The following is a 19,282-nucleotide window of genomic DNA, read 5'->3' on the forward strand; positions in this document are numbered from 1 at the left end:
TGATGGCTAGTCCTTTCTGCCATGTGAAACAGTGCAGACCTACAGTAAAAATTTCATCTACACGGACCTATTACAGAATTTCACAGTATATTCATATATACAGTGAGGTGTGGATTCTAGAGACAGCCATATATTAATTTCACCAACACAACTGCTATCTCCAGATATTAATTTTATTTATAGCATGAGAGACTAAACATACAATCACAAAAACAGACCTGCACACACCTTTACATATTAATAATTACATAAAACCGGGTCCCTTACTGTTTTCAGCTCTGCAAAAACACTGCAGTCATGAATTAAACATCACCTTCCAAAGTTCTCGGTTTTGTGCCTGCTCTGACAAGGTTTCTGGGAACACCGATTAGAATCTGAATAGCTTTACATTACCTCCAACCTTAGGCCCACCAGCTGATCCTGGCTTTCTTGCACTGTTTGAAGGATTTCCTGGCTTTTTAGGTGCCGGAACCTTGAAGGCTGAAGCAGCTGATGATGGCCTATTTCCATCCACTGACTCTTCATCGTCAAAGCTTTTGTCTAGAAAACAATACATTAAATAAAAATACAACTATTAGAATGGATGCATATTTACTTCCTAATCAGCTATTCTGCTTCACATTTTATAGACGTTCACAAAATGTATAAATAAAACCCAGTATTTATCACTTTGTCCTCTTTCTATAACCTAGGAATAAAATGACAGTGAGAAATAAACAGCATTTTCTACATGTGAAGTTCTTACAAAGATATTATTTTGCCTTCATAATTAACCACGGTAAAACTGAGCATAAAAATGAATCCTACACATTCGTTGCCACAAAGGGAAAATATCTTTGCACAGATTGAATATTTTTGCCCATTTCTGAATATCTTCCCCAAAGGAAAGCCCTTAATACAATTTTTATCATTCTAGTCTACCAAAGACAAATGCTTCTCCCTTTTCTTCTTTTACTCATGCATGCATTTTCTGCTACACATCCTCCCACAATGTGTCTAACCAGCACTCCCTGTCTCTTTCCTTCCACCCAGATTTTTCAACTTACAATCACAGATCCTCTTGCAGATCAGCCGCCTCATTCCTCTGATAGCTCTTCAATCCCCTCACCCTAGGACAGACCCAGCACCTGACATGGCCACATGCAGTAAATTCTCAATACTAATCAGAGATTCTATCAAAAACTGCTCGCAAACACCCTAGATCCACCACTGAGATTTGTGCCGGCATCTTTCTCTCCCTTCCCCGCACTAGGTGCCGCACAACCAATGAGCTGCAAGGTGACATCATCTTCTGGGAGCCACCGCCAGAGGAAAAGGTGAAAATTCTCCATGCAAATAAATTCATTCCCACACACAGTATTTGCCACTATTCCAATCCTTCATTAAAAAAATTAGACAGGCAGACAATACTCCAGGGTTTGCACTCCTCTGTCCTGTAATTTCAGGTTTGTGTATTTTTAATCAAGAAATAAATTCACCTCTAGCGACTAAAGAAAATAGTCTCAATTCAAAATATTTAGCCTTAAAAAAACCAAAGCCCAACATATTCCAACAGTAGAATGCAACCCTTTCTCAATCCACTTCGGGAAGTAGGATTTATCTATAAGCTTGAGCACAGAAAACATAGCAGCCTATGGTTCCTATAATAAATAAAATGGGTGAGGCTGAGACACAGCTGCACTACAGTAATGAAAGACCAATTTAGCATATTACCTGCTCTAAAACCTGCCAGTTCTAGGAAAAAAATTAAATAAATTAATTGCAAAGCTTTATCATCTCTGGAATGGTGACTATTTACCCTTTGCTTATTCAGAACTTGCTCACAGTGAAATGTCAACTACACTTAATAATACAGCCTCCCAAAGGAAGGCAGCTTTCATTAAAAGGGTAAAGCAAGGGTTTTGTCCAGCAGCATTTGCAGCACCACCAAACGTTATAGCACCCCACGGTTAACATGTCCGAGATGACTGCTGCTATAGTTAGTACATTTTCCTAGCACTGGTGAAAAGCTGTGCGTTGCACTAACAAATCTTCATGATTAAAGAAGAAACAAACCACCGCAAGAAACATCTGGATGTATATTGGCAATTTTCACTGACATTACTTCCTTCTCTCCTACAAACACTGCTTTTTAAGAGAATTTTGCTAAGAATAATCATGTTTGTATATGTAAACTCTCAGAATCAGGGAAAAGGCATCAGCCTCCCCCCCACTAGCCTGTGTGTTGCCATGGAAACAGCACTCCCGCTCAGCATACGGGCTGAGGCAGAATACATTTTGATTCCTGCTGCTTTTACTCTTAGGATCTTAAATAGAACCAGACATCAAGATTTTGAACAGGGAAAACCACTGATCCAAATGCCAGATTAACTGCAATGAACCAAACACTATAATAGAAGTGCAAATAGTAATGGCATATATCTAGGATAACCTGCAACCTTACAGGTAATTTAAAAATAGCACTAAGGAACATCTTGTAGATTTTTAAACAGCGTGAATGGATCAACACTGACACACGAATATGCTAATAGCAAAACTGATTAAAAGTGAAAATAAGCTCTTCAAATAAAAATGGTTTTGTTGCTGCATTTTGAATTTTATATCAAAACAGGCTAGACTTTCATGTTACTACCCAACAGCACTACAATGCAGCATTGATATGCAAATACTGCACAAGAAACCTTCGGAAAAATAAAGTTATTTGCAGTACAATCTTAAAAATAGTAAGTGAGCATTTGGTCATTTACGCAAAACCTCCCAATCAAGAAAAACCTAAACAACCCAAAACAACAGTATACTTTGGGAACCAAAAGCTCAGATAAATTAATTTTATTGTTACCAAGCTATTCATTAAGGAGTATTGAACATGGAGAATTGCAGAAGTTACTGCTCAGCCCCAAAATGCACAAATAGAATTTCAGAAATACGCAAAGGCAGACATTCCCAGCTACTGACATGACGTGTAAATTATAGGACGATATATTAAACAATGGTCTTGGTAATCCTGCCAAATTATTTTGCCTAGTTAAAGAGTGTTTTTTCCATACATTTAACACATTGTTTACACTGGATTAAAAACCCATGCTATGAGACAGTTTCATACAGTTTCTTAGTCCACATAAACCTCCCAGCATTTTTTTTTTTTTTAATGAGTTGTTTTCAGTGATGTAGAACTGGTCTTAACCACCGATAAACGGGCGTTCTTAACTGGACTTTTCATTATTTGTGTTAAAATACGTTAAAAATTGATGTACAGCCACTAAAGTATTAAAAAATTATAGCACAGTACGATAAACATAAAATTAATGGGTGAAAAGGATATGTTTTAATCCTATTAAGGCTAAAGTGATAACACATTTGAGTTTCTTTTGTTGTGGGTTTGTTTGTTTCTAAATAAACATGAACAGGAAGATTTTGTACTATCTTTTACAAAAACCATTTTCCCCACCCTTTTGGGCCTTTTCACTTTTATTTCCCTAGGCTTTAACAACAACATAACCCCAAGTTATCTCTAGGGACATGCCATTTTCAGAAAGATGCTTAATAGTACTTGTGAAGATCTGAAACCTGAAGTCTGTGTTTATAGCAGTGAATGAAACAAAGACATTGTGTTTGCTTCCGCTATGAGGTGCTTTCCATATGCTCTCACTCACGTGCAATGATACACTTATTTGTAGCCCTCATAAAAGCATTTCCATATACTTCAGCACAGAGAAACCCCAGCTCAAGGTAGGACCGTTATTCCACAGGGTATAATCAAGGTGCAGTTCTGCCCAAGCCACCTGAGTCAAACTCGTTTACTAAGTGCCTTTGGTTAGCCAACAGAGCAGGGCTGGAGCTCCTGACCACCAACAGGCAGAGCGTGAGGACAGTTGTACTGCCATTATCAAACTGTCTGTAATATTAGTTTTGTGCAGTCTGCAAACAAAATTGATTTCTACAACAGAAGTCATAAAAGCCTGCATTATAATTGATATTTCACAACAAATTGATCTGAAGGATACAAACACTTTTTCATTCTAGAATGGTTAGGTAAATCTTATTCTAGGTAATTTTAGAGGCCGAACTCTTTCAGCGTATCAAATTTTACATATGTAAATAAGCCTGACAGCTGAGAAAGTGCAATCCAAACAGCATTCTCCAACAAAGCTCTAAGCTACTTAAAACCAGAAATAAAAAGCTGTATGAATTGCTAGCAACATACAAAACATTTAAATGAAAAACACCACCAGTAAAGTCACTGAACCTCAATTAAATCTCACAAGACTTGGTGAGATTTAATTACTTGGTACTTGGTATCTTCATTTTACATCACGATGGGTAAGGAGACTTTTCAAAGTAAGCACACCCCACAGAGAAGAGCCTGGAATCTAGTACTGCCAAAAGCTCCTGAAGAAACCTGATGTGCCACAGAAGTTCTCACTCTGGTACAAGTTCTCTTCCAGATGAACAACTTTGAAGCAGAAAAAAAAAATAACAAAACTCAAGAAAATGCGGTTCTTATATTCAGAAAGCTAGAAACACAACATTCAACTTCCAAGCATTAGAAGTTTTCTAAAATACAGGAAAGAGATCTGTATCGCAGAGTAGTGTCCCGCAGGTACTATGCAGCAAAGGAACAGATATCAAAAAACTGCTATGCATTTCTACAAAACATTTCTGAGGAGTCAAAGGAATGTTTCTAGTAAAAAACCCATCAAACCAATCGGCAGGACTCATCAGACCCTAGAGTTTACCACACTTTCAAAGCTTGGGGTTTACCAAAGTTATTTTAAAATTAAATCCTGACAAACCTGTTCAATTAGAAACACAGACCAAAACTCTGAACTACTGCAAAGGTTTAAATACCAAAATTCTTAAGAAACAAACTATGCAATATAAACTAAAAATAACTAAAAGATATGTCATAACTTTGTGCCTTGTAACATTACTCTTGGGGGCCCGGTTACTGATATGCAGTTGCTGGTTTTTAAAGTATTTAGAGATATCAAAGGCTGAACATTTACGATCAAACTTGATATTTGAACATTCTAGTACTCCCAATGTTAAAAACTGCTAAACAACCTATTTACTGTGATTTGGCTATAGTGCAATAAGGGTACTTACAGATGTATCCAGAGACAAAGGAGAAGCCAAAACTTTTCATATCTTGAGAGAAAAATATTTTATTTTTAAAGAAAATTAAGTTAAAATATATTACTGCAACTCAAGCCTTTACTTTAGCTTGTCTTAAGTTTCATAGAACTAATGTGACATTTAATATCTAGCATTTTGTAAGTTACAGTCAATGACTGAAGAAATACAGCATCATCTACATGGCTGCAGAAACAGAAGATCTATATTCTACTTGTGCTACTCAGGAGCAGCCAATCAGAAGTTTACAGTAGATGGACAACAGTCAAACCAGAGAACATAGTCTCTTTAACAAAACTGCTTTTAAACTTTGACTTCTGTTAAAAACGTGCCCTTCCTATATCTGTTTTCCTTCCAAGTACTGCTAACAGATACTAACTGTTTTTGAACTACTAACAGTTCCTCCTTCACACCACAAACTGTTTAGAATGACACGACTGCAAAATCTTGCCCAAGCAAAACAATGACAAGTAGATGAACTCCTTACGTTTTCCAAGTCACTCCCACATCCTGGGCCTACCAAAACACCAACTGCCAGCTTCCCTTCAGTGACTGACAAACATAGATGCCATCAATTACTTGGAACATCTGGGACTGGATCACTAGCTCAATTCCAGCTGAACTGGTGCAGCCAACAACAATTCCTGTCAAGCATGAAAATGAAGCCGCAAGCACTACAGATGCATCAGGTTAGTTGATCCTTCTAATCCATACTTCAAGCCAATGCCCCACATCATTTAGTGAGCACTTTATCCCTTACACATCAGGCATTCCATACAGCTCGAATCTGTTTGTCCTGACACAAAGGACAGGATTCATTTGCCTAAGCACAGTCATCTAAAACCAGTTTAGACAGTCCTGGGTATCCTGTCTGGCCACCAGCGGACATTCCAGAAGGGCATGGATCTCTTGCCAGTCTTGTGTCATGCTTGTTTGCTCCCTGTGGCTAGTGTGGATACTGCAAGGCACCTCAAGTGGCACTGGATCCCTATGTCTGGGCAGCTGAATTGCACTCAAGATGCTGTACATCTACCGTAATGGCACAATTACTGGACATTCTCCCTCTGGGGCAGCAGACAGAGGGATCTTGAACCATTAGGACACAAATTCTCATTCAAAACCAAAACTCTGCTCCCCACAATGATGGGTCATGGTTCTTCAGAAGATGACAAAGTGTAGTAACAGGAGTAGCATGAGGCCACTTACTGATGGATTTAACTTTACTCTGTGGTTCCTCCTCTGTTTCTCTTTGCATTCCTGGAAGTGACAACTGTACCTATGATTCAGTGCTGGCAAATGGTTCTCAGGTTCTGTGCAACATGTTCTGGTGCTCATCAACAAAAATCGCAAGCTCTTACCAAAAGACTCCTTTTTCCTCTGTAAACTCACGGGGGAGAACAAAAAATGACGACAGAAGTAGCTAAGTAAGACAACCTGGCTCAAAAAAAACCCCAAGGTACTAAAGTCAATTGTAAAGCCAAACATATTTCTTCACATGCTTGGTTTTCAGCCAGTTCCAGTGGACTCATGTCTTTGGGGGGGGGGGGGAGGGGGGGGGGGAGGCAGCAAGCACAGGAAAACTATTTCTCAGTTAAATCTATGCTGTTGATCCTATCTCGAATTTTGATAAAGTTCCCCTAACTTTTCAACAAGCAAAGCAGAGTATGGCTCTCCTACATGCCATTGATCAGCTACAGCTCACTGACGAAGACTCATGCCAGATGTGCCCTTTTTATTGTTGTTCTGCATCGTTTTTTTCTAAATATGAATCTAAGTGAATAGGGCAAAAGGAAAGGGTCAACTGAAAAGATTAGACTAGACCTGACAGAGAATTTTAGAAAAGAGGTATTTAGGATTGGCAATGGTACTTGACACAGTAATTATCCACATTTCTAACAGGCCTATTCTAATGATACTAATAATTTATCCATTTCCCAATAGTTTCACGAAGGAGTATGTTCAGAAAAGATTTAATTCAGAAAAAACTGTAACATATTCCAGTAGTATTTTCCTGACCCCAAAGAAAAGCTAGTCTCACAGTTCATCTTACTATTGTCTGGCTGAAAGACAAGACTTAAATACAGGTTTCAAACAAAGCTGCAACAAGCCAGAGCAAGCAACTGAGCTAATGTGGCTCCCAAACAAAACCCAATTTAACCCAATTTCTAGTTCTGTAATATCTCCTTTAAACCTAAGTCCTTTTCTCATTTTTACCTACTAAAGTTGAAGACAGTTTCTGCAAATCTTGCTGTATTTTTTACCTTTGCAGCATCTGTAAAATTATTTCCACAATCCAGTGAAATTTGTTAAAATAAATAAAATATTCCCTTTAGTCAGCTTTGAATTCTTGCAATCAGACTTTCCTTTGTTAGCATTCCCAAATGCTTTGTTAGCATTCCCAAATGCTACTCAAGAGAGTTACTTACTGAATACTGGACGTGCAATCAACATTACTATAGTTCAGAAATCACCAACTTCACTTTACTTACAGCTTTGCTCAGGCATGTTCAGTAGCCTTCTGAATCAACACCTAGCAGTCTATAACCTATTAGCAACCAAAGCACAATTTTATCAGAAAAGGGGGAAGAGCAAAGTAGCCAGGGTCTTCAGAATTCCTGGCAAGGCAACATCTAAAATAGGATTCAAGATTAAATACTAAGATTTTAAAAAGTGCATACCTACTGTTATTGTTCAACATTTGTCCTACGTTACGATGTTAGGCCACACTGCACTATGCCCAGCAGCACTGAAATGTTAACAAGTAATGCGTCTTTTGGGCAGGGGGAAGGAAAAAAGTAGAGAAAGAACACAGACATGCTTGGCAGAAGAAATTGAAGACTGATCATTTCTGACAATTTAAACACATTATAGGTTGACTCAGTAGCGGTAACACAGAAGCTGATGGGAACACACCTCTGCTTTAGTCTACCTCAAGTGAAATATGCCTACCTCAGCACAAGTGTTTTGCTCTCCTATGAAATATTAGAAGTAAAGCTGAGAAGGGCAGTTAACTTGTGAAGCAATCAAGACCTCTGGTAAATGAATGACTACTCCCATAGAAAGTGTTACTACTCAGACACTGATTAAAATGAAATTAGGTGGTTCACTTAAAATAGTTAATAGCCAAAAAGAATGTAAAGGCTTGGAAAGAATTTTTACTTGACGCCTGGTAAATCTGTGAGCTACAAAACAGACTCATCATTTGTATCAAAAGTTATGGTTTAATTAACTGTTGTAGCCTGCCTAAATTCAGACCTCATTTTTGGCCTAACACTTCACTCTGTTGCTTAAGTTGCCCCCTAAAAAAGCTATCACATCAAGTATTTTTTTTAAGAGTAAATCCCACTACCCACCTTTAAAATATGCTTTAACTCAACAACTAGTCTTTACATAGTAGGCCTGGTTTTATTACTGTCTTTGTTACCTAGGCTCCAGAAGTAATTTTATTTCTTTCTCTACAAATTTCCTTTGCTTCTACATCAAGTATCTACTCTCGATAGCACCAATATTTTCTTCCGTGAATCTAATTACCTATTTTAAAACCAATATATTTATTATGAAAACACATTATATTTAGAATCCACTATGCATAAATTACAATACCAAGACTAGCAATATTGAAGTATTTAAATTCAGAAAAATGAAGATACGGGACCATCGTCTTAGTATTTGTACTTAAGTCAATCAAACAACTGATACCCATTGAGGAAGAAACCATTTGTGGCATTTCCGATACTTAATTCATTCACACAGAAACATTTAAGAGATTTTTCAAACTCTCAATTATATCACAGCAAAGGTAATACAAGCTGACATAAGGGCCATTTGATATGTATCATATAATATCAATAAGAAGGTTTACAGTGTACTTCAATAGTGATTTACTATTAGAGGCCAACAGTTACAAATTTACTTTTATCATCAGAGAAATTATTTTAGTAGAAAACACTCGCATCACTTTTTAGTGTGGCCAATTTCTGTGTGTTAAACTCAATTTGTATTGAGTATGTTTACATTGTATGTTAACAATGTAAAACAGCAAGACAGATTCACAAATAAAACATAGGTCCTAGAATCAAAAAGTGTAATACGAACACACAGAAGATAAGAAGTGGAGAGATTTATTTTCAAAATTTATTTTAAATTCCTGTAGTTTAAGAATTAGAAAATAAAAGTATTAATCGCTGAACACAAAAATGTGCATACCACAGTACAGCATAAAAGGCTAACAGTCTCTGAGCTCACTGACCAACCACATTTTCAAAAGCGAAGATTAAGAAATTACAGCAAATCATCTCTAATTTATTTTCAATGCTGCAAATTCACTGTAGGTGACAAAACCTGTGGCTTTAAGAGGATAGACTCTCCTAAAACTGGACTTCTCATAGGAAGTTAAAAAACTCCCATCATCTGGAAAATCTGAAGTGTCTAGTATATAGCCAAGCAGCTTTAGTAGGTGCCATTTCTCCTCTATTGTGAGAACACTGTCCAATCCCAAAATAATATATACTGACTGCTTCCTTCAGTGTTTCTGAATAGTTTGCAAAAATCAACTCAACACCAGAAAGACATTTCAGATAAAAAAATCTACACAGAAATGGTTTTGACCTTTAAGTTCAGTAGCAAACCTTGCATTGTATAAGTTGACTGACCAAGTGACTTTTATCAGGCCAATGCACAAAACAATCCGTAATGGTAAAAGGATATTCCATCAACTACAAATCTACTTATGTTAATTGTTCCGATAACCATGGAACATCATGGAGCCTGGACATGTGATGAAACGTATCTAATTTGAAGTTTCTTCTGTAGCCTGTTAAGAGCCTCGTTCTAGATCTTCATCCCTTCTCCTCACCTTTCCTCAGGCTCCAACTATCCGTAATTTGGAAGGCTTTTAAATGTTTCTCAATTTAAGAGCCTTCATATCAATTACATGCATGTGAAGCTGTATCATGGAAATTTTAAACCAGTAACCATGAAAATCTTGTTGCCTATACTCCATATAGCTCTGAGACTCCTTTGAGTTTTCAAAATTGTAGTTAATTCTTGTAAAAATCCACAGGCATAGCTGGTTTTCGAAAGGTTCTTTCAAGTTAAGCACTGCTCCTCCCTGCTGTCCCTACAAAAGCATATTTTGATGAAGGAGTTGGGAAAGAACACACAAAACCCAAACCACAATTCTTGAAAATTAAGTTACTTTTATAAATACAATACACAGAGTGGAATTTCTCTTGGAGGTGAATACTACAGCAGAACCTTCACCTCTGAAGGCACTTCTGACACCTGAAAATGAGCCAGTTGTATCTTACTTTCTCATCACTATTTACTACAGTAAGACTTTATTAAAAATAATATAACAGTAAGGAAAAACTCCTCATACTTAACAGATAACGAAAGATTAAAATTAACCCTGCAAGGCAAATATCCAATTAGACATGTGAAAGAGTCTTGCAACATCTGTCAAAGAAAAGCCTTACTAGACTTCAAATTTCTCCTTGGGCTGTTGGCAATTCTAATTCTTATTTCAAAGCACTTTTTTTTTTTTTTTTTAAAAAAAGGAAACCCTTACTATTAGCAATAGCCTGAAAGATGTTTCAAAACAAAGAAGGGTATCAACTGAAACTCCAAAGTGGGTTTTTTCCTTATATAACTTGTTCTTAAAAACAAATGGAAACTGACTCCAAAAGCAACCAACACTTCTGGATGCCAGATTAAACATATCTGGAAATCTTTTCAGCGGACTGGTGTTACATGTTTAATGAAAACAACCACCACCACCACCACCCACAAGTTCCCCAGAAGTGACACCAAAAATTCCTTGACACTTTAAAAGCGTCATTTGAAAAGAGGAAGACAAAACTTACTTGCAGTTGTTATTCTAAAATATATGTATTAAAAAAAATCAAGTGCAGTTATCACTCTAGAATCTAGAATGCTGGTTTTGAAAAAAAAAAAAACCAACAACTTTGTCATATGTTTGCAGCTTTGTTTTTTAAGTAAGAAATGCTCTGAGTTGCATACTGCTCCCTTGAATTTTTTTTGTTCACATCAGTGTTGAACCTTGCTGTATTCATCCACCCTCTGAGTAGAAACTGTGTCTTTCCATATAGCCCTTGGCTTCTTTACACATTCCATCCCTCTCCCACTCGGTTGTTTCACTGTCCCACTGTTCTTTTACTGCTGTTCGCAACAGTATGTGCACTTAACACACAAAACACCACTCAATCTATGTTAATCACTGGGAGTAGCATATGACCTTAACGGGAAAAGCAGCTTTGCACTGGTTTGGTTCAGAACAGCAATCGAACTCCAACTCACCGTTTTCTGTCCTTCCTCTCTCAGGCACAATGAGTAAATCCACTTCCCAAATCAAAGTGCCCACCAGCTGCTAATAATGGAAGAGGAGGGGTGCGGAGCAATCACAGGGAAAGGAGCCAGTGCAGGCGCAGTCAGCATATTAAAAAAAAAAAGGCCCAAAGAAGAACAGAAAAGGGAACAAGTGATGCATTTCTATTTCCCAGAAAAAAACTTCTGCTACCATCTTTTTTTTTCCCCAGGAAACAGCTCTGAATGGTACAAAGCACCACAGTTACATTACATCCTGCCCAGTTTCTAGGCCAGTGTAGTAAATGCTTTATGACCATCATTCACAGAACTCTTGGTTTAAAAAGGCTCTCCTCCCTCTTATCAGAGTAAAGGAAAATCAGAAATACACATCAGAAATGCATATGCACTATGATTATTTATATATATTTTTTTTAAATCAAGCTCATTTCTCAAACATCACTATAGCCTCTGTACCTTTATTATGTCCAATCTTTTATTCAGTTAAAAGTAAAATATTAAAGCTGTACAACACTCATATTTTCCAGAAATTACTAATCAGATTAAAGATTTAGGAAGACAGCCTTCCCTCAGAACACCAAGGAATGGAAGATAATTGTTCTTGTGCTTTAAGACCATGCATATATTAATGAAGTGTTTTGAAAAAAGACTAAACCCATAATTTGATATGCATAGGTAGTAAGATATAAGGATAATTCCTATTCATAAACCAGTCACATACACTTTATCAACCGAAATCTGACGAGAGCTTGCAGTCATGAAACATCATTACATCATATGCCATTTAAATAAATAATTTATCTCATTCATAATATGATTCAAAATAGCATACTTCACATATACTGGTGCAACAAATGTGTGCTCCAAATATGTCCTCTTACAAAGCTGATTATATGCTTTTAGATAGCCCTCAAATACCTTATGTCTGGTACTGCAATATGTTTAGTACATCTTAAGAAAACCTATGTCTAATCTTCCCTTCATGGCCCCTCACAGTTTTAGGCAGATAATTTCGTCCTTATTTTAATTACCTTGTTCAACTGGGAGTAGGACAGTCCCTCACCTATGAAATAATAAAGCAGCATAGCACAAGGCGAGAAGGCACTGATGGAAGCTGCTGAACTACAACCCCCGAAGAGAAACGCACAATGTGCCCCACTGCAATTCTGTTAGCGACCTCCTAAACACCCTAATCTGGTTATCAACGGATAAGGGAAGAAATGCATTATCCTCTCCAAGGAGCAAGAAACCCAGCGCGAGGAACTGTTCCTGACTGGTTTTCCTCAGCAGCCTCAGAACAAAACTTGCAGGTCAAACACAGACCTACATTCACAGAAGCATGTGAAATGCCTTTAAGCCTGAGATGGTGCATGCCTTCCCACTGGCACGCATTCAGTACAGTAGAAGTAACAGTCCAATTGTTTGCTAGGCCACAAACAGTACTTTTTTTTTTTCTCCCTCCACATTCTTCCAACAAAAGATTGAAGAGCTTGAGACAGTTAACATGGGGGAAAACAGAAAATCTGGCTCTTTCCTTTAATCTTTACTTGAAAAATCAGATTAAGATTCAACTGTTAAACACCACATTCTATTTGCATTTCTGCTTGTGCTCAAGAAAACTGGAAAAAAAATATCCAGAAGGTTACAATAAGCCAGTGTTGGACATTCAAGATAAAATGTTGGAATTACCACCTCTATATAGCATTTCCAAACATACTCTACGCAATTTTGTAACATATCTAGGCTGATTAAGTGAGCAAACCAAATAAGGTAAAAATCTTCTCTGAAGTATCTGCACAAAACCTTCCAGAAAACCAGCAGAGTCTCACAAACAGTATATTAAACATACCTACTGGCCACAATGAAGTGACATTTTGTCAAGAAAAGACATTACTCAAAGGCTACAGAATCACTAACGTTAAACCAGATTGTTTCTTCTATGTTGCATGTATTAGGAGGATCTACAGGATATTTGCAAAATAAAAGACCATGGCAAAACCTACATTAAATTCAGAAAAACAATCAAAAAGTTGTCTTAATAGTAACTAGGGTTTTGTTTTCCCTAACAGTTTCATAACACAACGTCAGGAGACTGAATTCCTTGCAAATGTGGTAAGCAGTAGTTTTAAGAGAGACCAACAGCTACATAATCATCCTACACACTGTTAATTGTATCTGGCATTACTGCTCAAAGCTCCTACACAGAACGTCAGCTGACTGCCTGAACAGTACTTTGTTCTTAGTGCCTTTGTTAATGACGAATTGAATTATACAGGAGAGAGCTCCACGACCACCTTCACTTTATAAACCTCAACCATTACAGAACCACAAAAATCAAAATCCTATTGGTTTGCCTAGGGGATACAGTTATTTCTTAACATGCCACAACGTGCATCCTTAATCTGCAAGTTACCACAATTCATGTTTACACCATGGAGAACTGTGTTGCTTCACAGGAAGGAAACAAAGACATTCCTAGAAAAAAATCTCAACAAGAAAGAGCTTACTACATGTTCAGTTCTACTAAGACCATGACGTCCCTTGCATCTTGCAGGTGACATACAAAAATACAAACACCAGAGAACTGCCAAATTTTTTTAAACTATACAGTCCTGCCTTCATTTCACTGCTCTGGTCACAGTGATTATCTCTTTCAGTCTCTAAGATATCAAAGAACTAAGTGGAAAAATAGACATTTCAGGATGGCTTAAGAAAGGGTCTTTCTCAGGACTCTTAATACCGATGTTTTAGCAAATTCAGATCAAAGGTTCACCTTAATCTAAGTACATGATCTTCATAAAACCATCTCCCTTCATGTTACTTAAAACTATATATATAACCATTTGTAAAAGCACAGCCCTCCTACTACATTCCTAAACTTGCTGCAAGTCGAACTTCTCAAGTTTCTCTGAAAATAATGATGCATATATAGAAAGTCATCGTTATTAAGCTCAAAGAACCTGTCATACCAAACCAAGAGATACGATAAAGATAAAAGATATGTCCAGTTTTTAATCAAAACACAGTATAGTCCGCATTGCTTTACTGACCTACTTTCCATTGGTTTGTGTAACAATACACTGTGCAGTGAAGAAGACGTAGTAACATCCCACGTCTTGATTAAATATATATTCCTAGCCCTAGAAGCAAGGCATTCTTTTATGGCTACCCTGAATTACTATAAATTTCTTCACAAAACAGCGCAGATGAACATACGCTTGTTTACAAAAGGGTATAGTACATGCAGTCTTATCTTCCAGAGCTGGCTAACGCAAGTAACACTGAGACAAGAGAGGTAAACAGAATGCCAACATCAAAATGCAGAGTGGAAACCGCCAGCCTTGTAAATAATTAAAGTCGCGGCCCATCCCATAAATGCTCGCACGTCTAAAATCTTAAAAAGGACCGGAGTTGCTCCGCTCGGGGCCCAAGGCACCCTCCAGCTGCGCGCACCGTCCGCCAGCGGCGGAGTCCTGCGGAAGCCAACTCCGTCCGGGGAAGCTGTCAGCCCGCCGTACCGCAGCCTCCGCGCACTTAATCCAGCCAGCCCTTGCTGAGCGAGGCGGAAGACGAGGAGCCCGGCGGCTCCTTTCGCCTTCCCCCTCACCGGAGGGCATCGCCCCCCGCGGCCACCGAGCGCCCTGACCGCCCTGCGCACCTCGCCGGCCATGCAACCCCGCGCCTCCACGGCGCTACAAACCGACACCCCCCGACACCCCCGCCGCGGTGCCCATCGGCGGCGCGCACTCACCGTCCCCCACAGCCATCATGCCGCGGCGGCAGGGGCAGGGGCAGGGCGGGCGCGGCGGGTGCCGGCTCCCTGCCGCAACAGCCGCCGCCGCCGCCCCGCTTCAAAATAGCAGTCCCGCCTCGCGCGGGAACACCCCCCCCCACACACACACACGCCCCCCGCTCCGAGCCGCCGCGCCGCCCCGGCCCCGTCCCGCCGGGGACTTTTACTGCGCTCCTCCCCGCCCCGCCGCGGCGGTCACGTGCCCCACGGGGTCCCGTGTCCCGTCCGTCGTCGTCCGGCCCTTCCGCCCCCCGGCCCCAGCACCCGGGGGAGCGCAGCCCGGGAGGGGAGGCTGCACCCGCGGGAAGCGCGGCGAGAGCCTGACTCCTGCCTGCCTCCCTGCCTGCCTGCCGGCGCCGCTGCCTCTGGCAGGGCAGGCATGCCACCAGGAAAAGGGAAAAAAAAATAAAAAAATAAAAAAATTTAAAAATCAAGAAATAATAAAACCACAGGAAGCAAATGATAGCTCGTTGAAGAAAGGTGCTCTCTGACAGAGAATTTGGAAATCCCCTCAAAACTTTTACAAGAAACAGCTTTTTAAAGCGCGCGTGCAACAGATGCTGGAGAGCATTTTGCAGTGCTGTGGAAATGATAACGAAAACCTGCCCAAAACCTGAATTTCTGTTTACAGTTTATGCCCAAATCAGTGTCTTAACTCACATACTTAAGGTAGAAAGTGCAATCCAATAAAGTGATTTTTTTTTTTTTAAATAGTTCCAATTTACTTTGTCTTGCGTAAGGAGAAGTTTAAAATGCAGACAGACAGACGACCCTGACACACACAGCGCTCGTACATCACACACTGGCAGGAGACCAGTTCCCCACAGTAGTAATTCAAAAACTCATGCAGTTCCTTAAACTCCAGTGCAAGCATCAGCCTGCTGAGGCCCTTTACTTTTAAATAGGCTTAAATCCACCCCTAGGCTTCACGGGTCAGTAAACTTTCCTATTTGAAATTGTAAACTTGCAAGAGTAACAGCTGAAATTTAAAATCACGTGGGTATATTCTGACCATTCGCACTGAGTAAGCAGAAGAAATACCTGTAGCTCAAAACCCTATAAAAGAATCGTGACAGCTCTCACTAGTTTCGGTGTTTCCCAAACTATATACACTCACACTGTGCCACACTGGTGAGCTCTGTCAGAGTATGTCGTCACTGTCTCCATAGTAACTGTATTTCCAAAAGGAAAACAGCAAAGGAAAATAAAAAACAAGAGCAAAATGTGGAAAAACCGATACACATTTGTACTATGGATTTTTGGCCCCCTCCCCCCTATTTTTAGGAGAATACTAGACTGTATCTTTATCACTCACAACACAGCTGCCCCCAACCGCGATGCTAGCATCCCTGTATCCTACCTGTCACATCTTAGGTTTGTAAAGCTAACGCTATGAGGCATACCATTAAAATGGGAAAATTGCATGGGTGGAATAGAGATGTACAATTTATCCAGCTCAAATCATTCTGTCTGCTGAATGAGGCAAAGTAGAGGGCTCAATATTATTATTTTCCCTACTTCTCTTTTAATTCCCTGTCTCAAAATGTACGCTAGTACCCGATATAGGAGTGTGTTTAAATTCTCTTAGAGAAAACAGTATTTACAAATCTCAGGCAGCAGAAACAAGTGCTTTTGCAGATTTGAGATTGGCTGCCAGTTCTGTTTCCATAGAAATGAACATTCATTTGCTGAAAAATGGGGAGGTGCTTTAAAAGAACCTTCTCCAGTTTGGAGGGATATGTGTACTTCTGGTGGAGTGAAAGGGTGAAACTAGCAGCACGTCTAAGATTTTCTTAATAGACAAACATCCTGATATGGTTCTCTCAAGGTGCAACATCATTATGAATATAAACAAACCCCAAGGTTTTCACAGTAACTAATTCATTCACATAACTGACATTAAAGAAATGATGCCTGCTTTTACTATCCACATCTGAGGGCAAAGGAAGATGATGGGGGTCGGGGAATTGGAAAAAAAGAAAATAAATATCAAGATCAGCTGGAGAGGCAAGTTAGTTGTGTGATATTATTTAAGACTAAGTCACCCTCATCAAGCAAGTTTTACCCAGTCCACTTGTTAGACACAGGGCCTTCTCGTTTCTTGGCTTTTGAAACTCCTTGCTACATCCTACCCCAATCATTCCATCCTTACTTGTTTCAATATGCTTTTCACCTCATCTACCCTCCAAGAGCATCTCTCGGTCTCTAATGGTAACTAAGTTGTTGCCCTCCTCTTCACAGTTTCATCAGGGATCAGATTCGAACAGGGAAGATGCTAACACAAGACTAAAGGGACTGTTCACACCAGGTCCACTCTAACACGGTCACATGGGTAACAAATCTACCAGGCATGCATAAGACTGCAGGTGCAGTACCTTTCCCCCTCCTCCCTGTATTTCTCCCACATACTTAAGCATACCAATGTTTTGAAAATCTGTCATGTGTTTTATCACATTAGTACAAACATATTTTTACATATATATTTGAGTATTAAAATACTATAGAAAACATTCTTGTGTTCAGATTGTTTAAAGCTGCAAGTTTTGAGGTTTTTCTTCCCCCTTCCCCCCCCCCCCCCCCCCCCCCCAATACATGCTGAATACAGAGACTGAACAACTGACATTATTATTTGATGGAAGAATCCTAAATCACATCTCTGGATTCTCAGAAACTAGGTCAACACAAGAAATATTTACTACCACAGCACTGTCACTCAGGACTACAAAGAAGCTGACATCTTCCCCAGCTGAATTAGCAAACCCTTCCCTAGCCACCACACATGGAAGAGAACCCTCATCAGCACAGTTAACGTATTTGGGAAAGTAACTCAATCTGGCAAAAAGTCATTCCTTTTGCTGGTAAAAAGGTCCACAGTTATATTAAAGCCTGTTGAAGAGTTTTCTCGCCCCTACCCTCCCGCACTGGAAACATAACCCTACTCTTCCCTACCTTCCCAAACTCTACTTCAAAATATCCAAAGCGATAAAAAAAATTAAAATCTTCAACACTGTAACAGCTATATTTAGACATTAAATTTTGGCCTGTATCCAGAGATGTTTGATAAAGCTCCTAAAAGAAAAGTTGGTAACAAGGCTACAGGAATTCAACAGTAACTTTCAATCTAGCAGTAAACACAAACTGTCCTTCAGACAATAATGAAGGACAAAGCCAAGATAAAGCACAAACAATGGAAAAGTATCTTTTCAATAACATCAAAAAATTGTCTAGATGGATGCAACAGATAGTCTAGACTCAAGCAAAAATACTGAAACCAACGTATTAGAGATTGTCGCTACTGTATCAAAACGGAACCAGTAACTTTTGCATAGAAATTGCCACATACAAGACAAACTAAATGGTTTATACTGCTATAAAACAGCATTAATATCTGCATTTTACAAATGAGATAAAAATGGCTTAAAGAAAAATAAAGTTAATAAACTCTTAAAATACAGACAAAAAGCTGAGAAGTGCTATGTAAACTAGTCAGCAATGTTGTGTTTATATTTTCATATATATTTAAATTATTTCAATGCATTTATATTCCCTCATGTAACTTTCTCTGTTGTCCTGCGACCTACCAACAAATGTAAAATGCATCTCTGAACCTCTCAAACCTATGCAGCTGTATTAACTTTAAATGCAAAAGATAACAGTTTACCCTTCCACAATGAGTAAATTTACAATCTAATAGAATTATGTAAACATTTTCCACCAAATTAGTATGTTCTCTTTTGGTTGTTTTTTTAATATTAATCCTTACAAATCTATTTTTGGATTCTCTAAGTGTTCAATAATAGTAATGTTTTATTTCAAAGCAGAATGCAGCATAGGAACTCCTACTACTTCAAATAAAAGGTTGTAAAAACACAGCCCTCCAAACCTACAGTCTCTTGTTTTCACACTAACAAGGATGAGAATACTTAAAATAAAACGGTGCATTTGAGTACATTAACAAATTATATGCATTCCTCAAAATATTTCTACTCTTGCATAGCTACACTTGTTAGA

At 38.9% G+C, this 19,282-nt stretch overlaps 1 protein-coding gene across 17 annotated transcripts in view; it reads right to left on the bottom strand.

The window, feature by feature from the left end:
• The window catches only part of CLASP2 (cytoplasmic linker associated protein 2), a 166,447-nt gene that overhangs the window by 105,396 nt on the left and 41,769 nt on the right, over positions 1–19,282 (bottom strand). For all 17 annotated transcript variants that reach the window (XM_074900721.1, XM_074900728.1, XM_074900720.1 and 14 more), the window contains exon 8: positions 394–540. In XM_074900721.1, coding sequence (XP_074756822.1) covers positions 394–540 — 147 coding nt within the window. The remainder of the gene's footprint in view (positions 1–393; positions 541–19,282) is intronic.

Source organism: Athene noctua, chromosome 2, assembly GCF_965140245.1.
Source record: "Athene noctua chromosome 2, bAthNoc1.hap1.1, whole genome shotgun sequence".
NCBI lineage: Eukaryota > Metazoa > Chordata > Aves > Strigiformes > Strigidae > Athene > Athene noctua.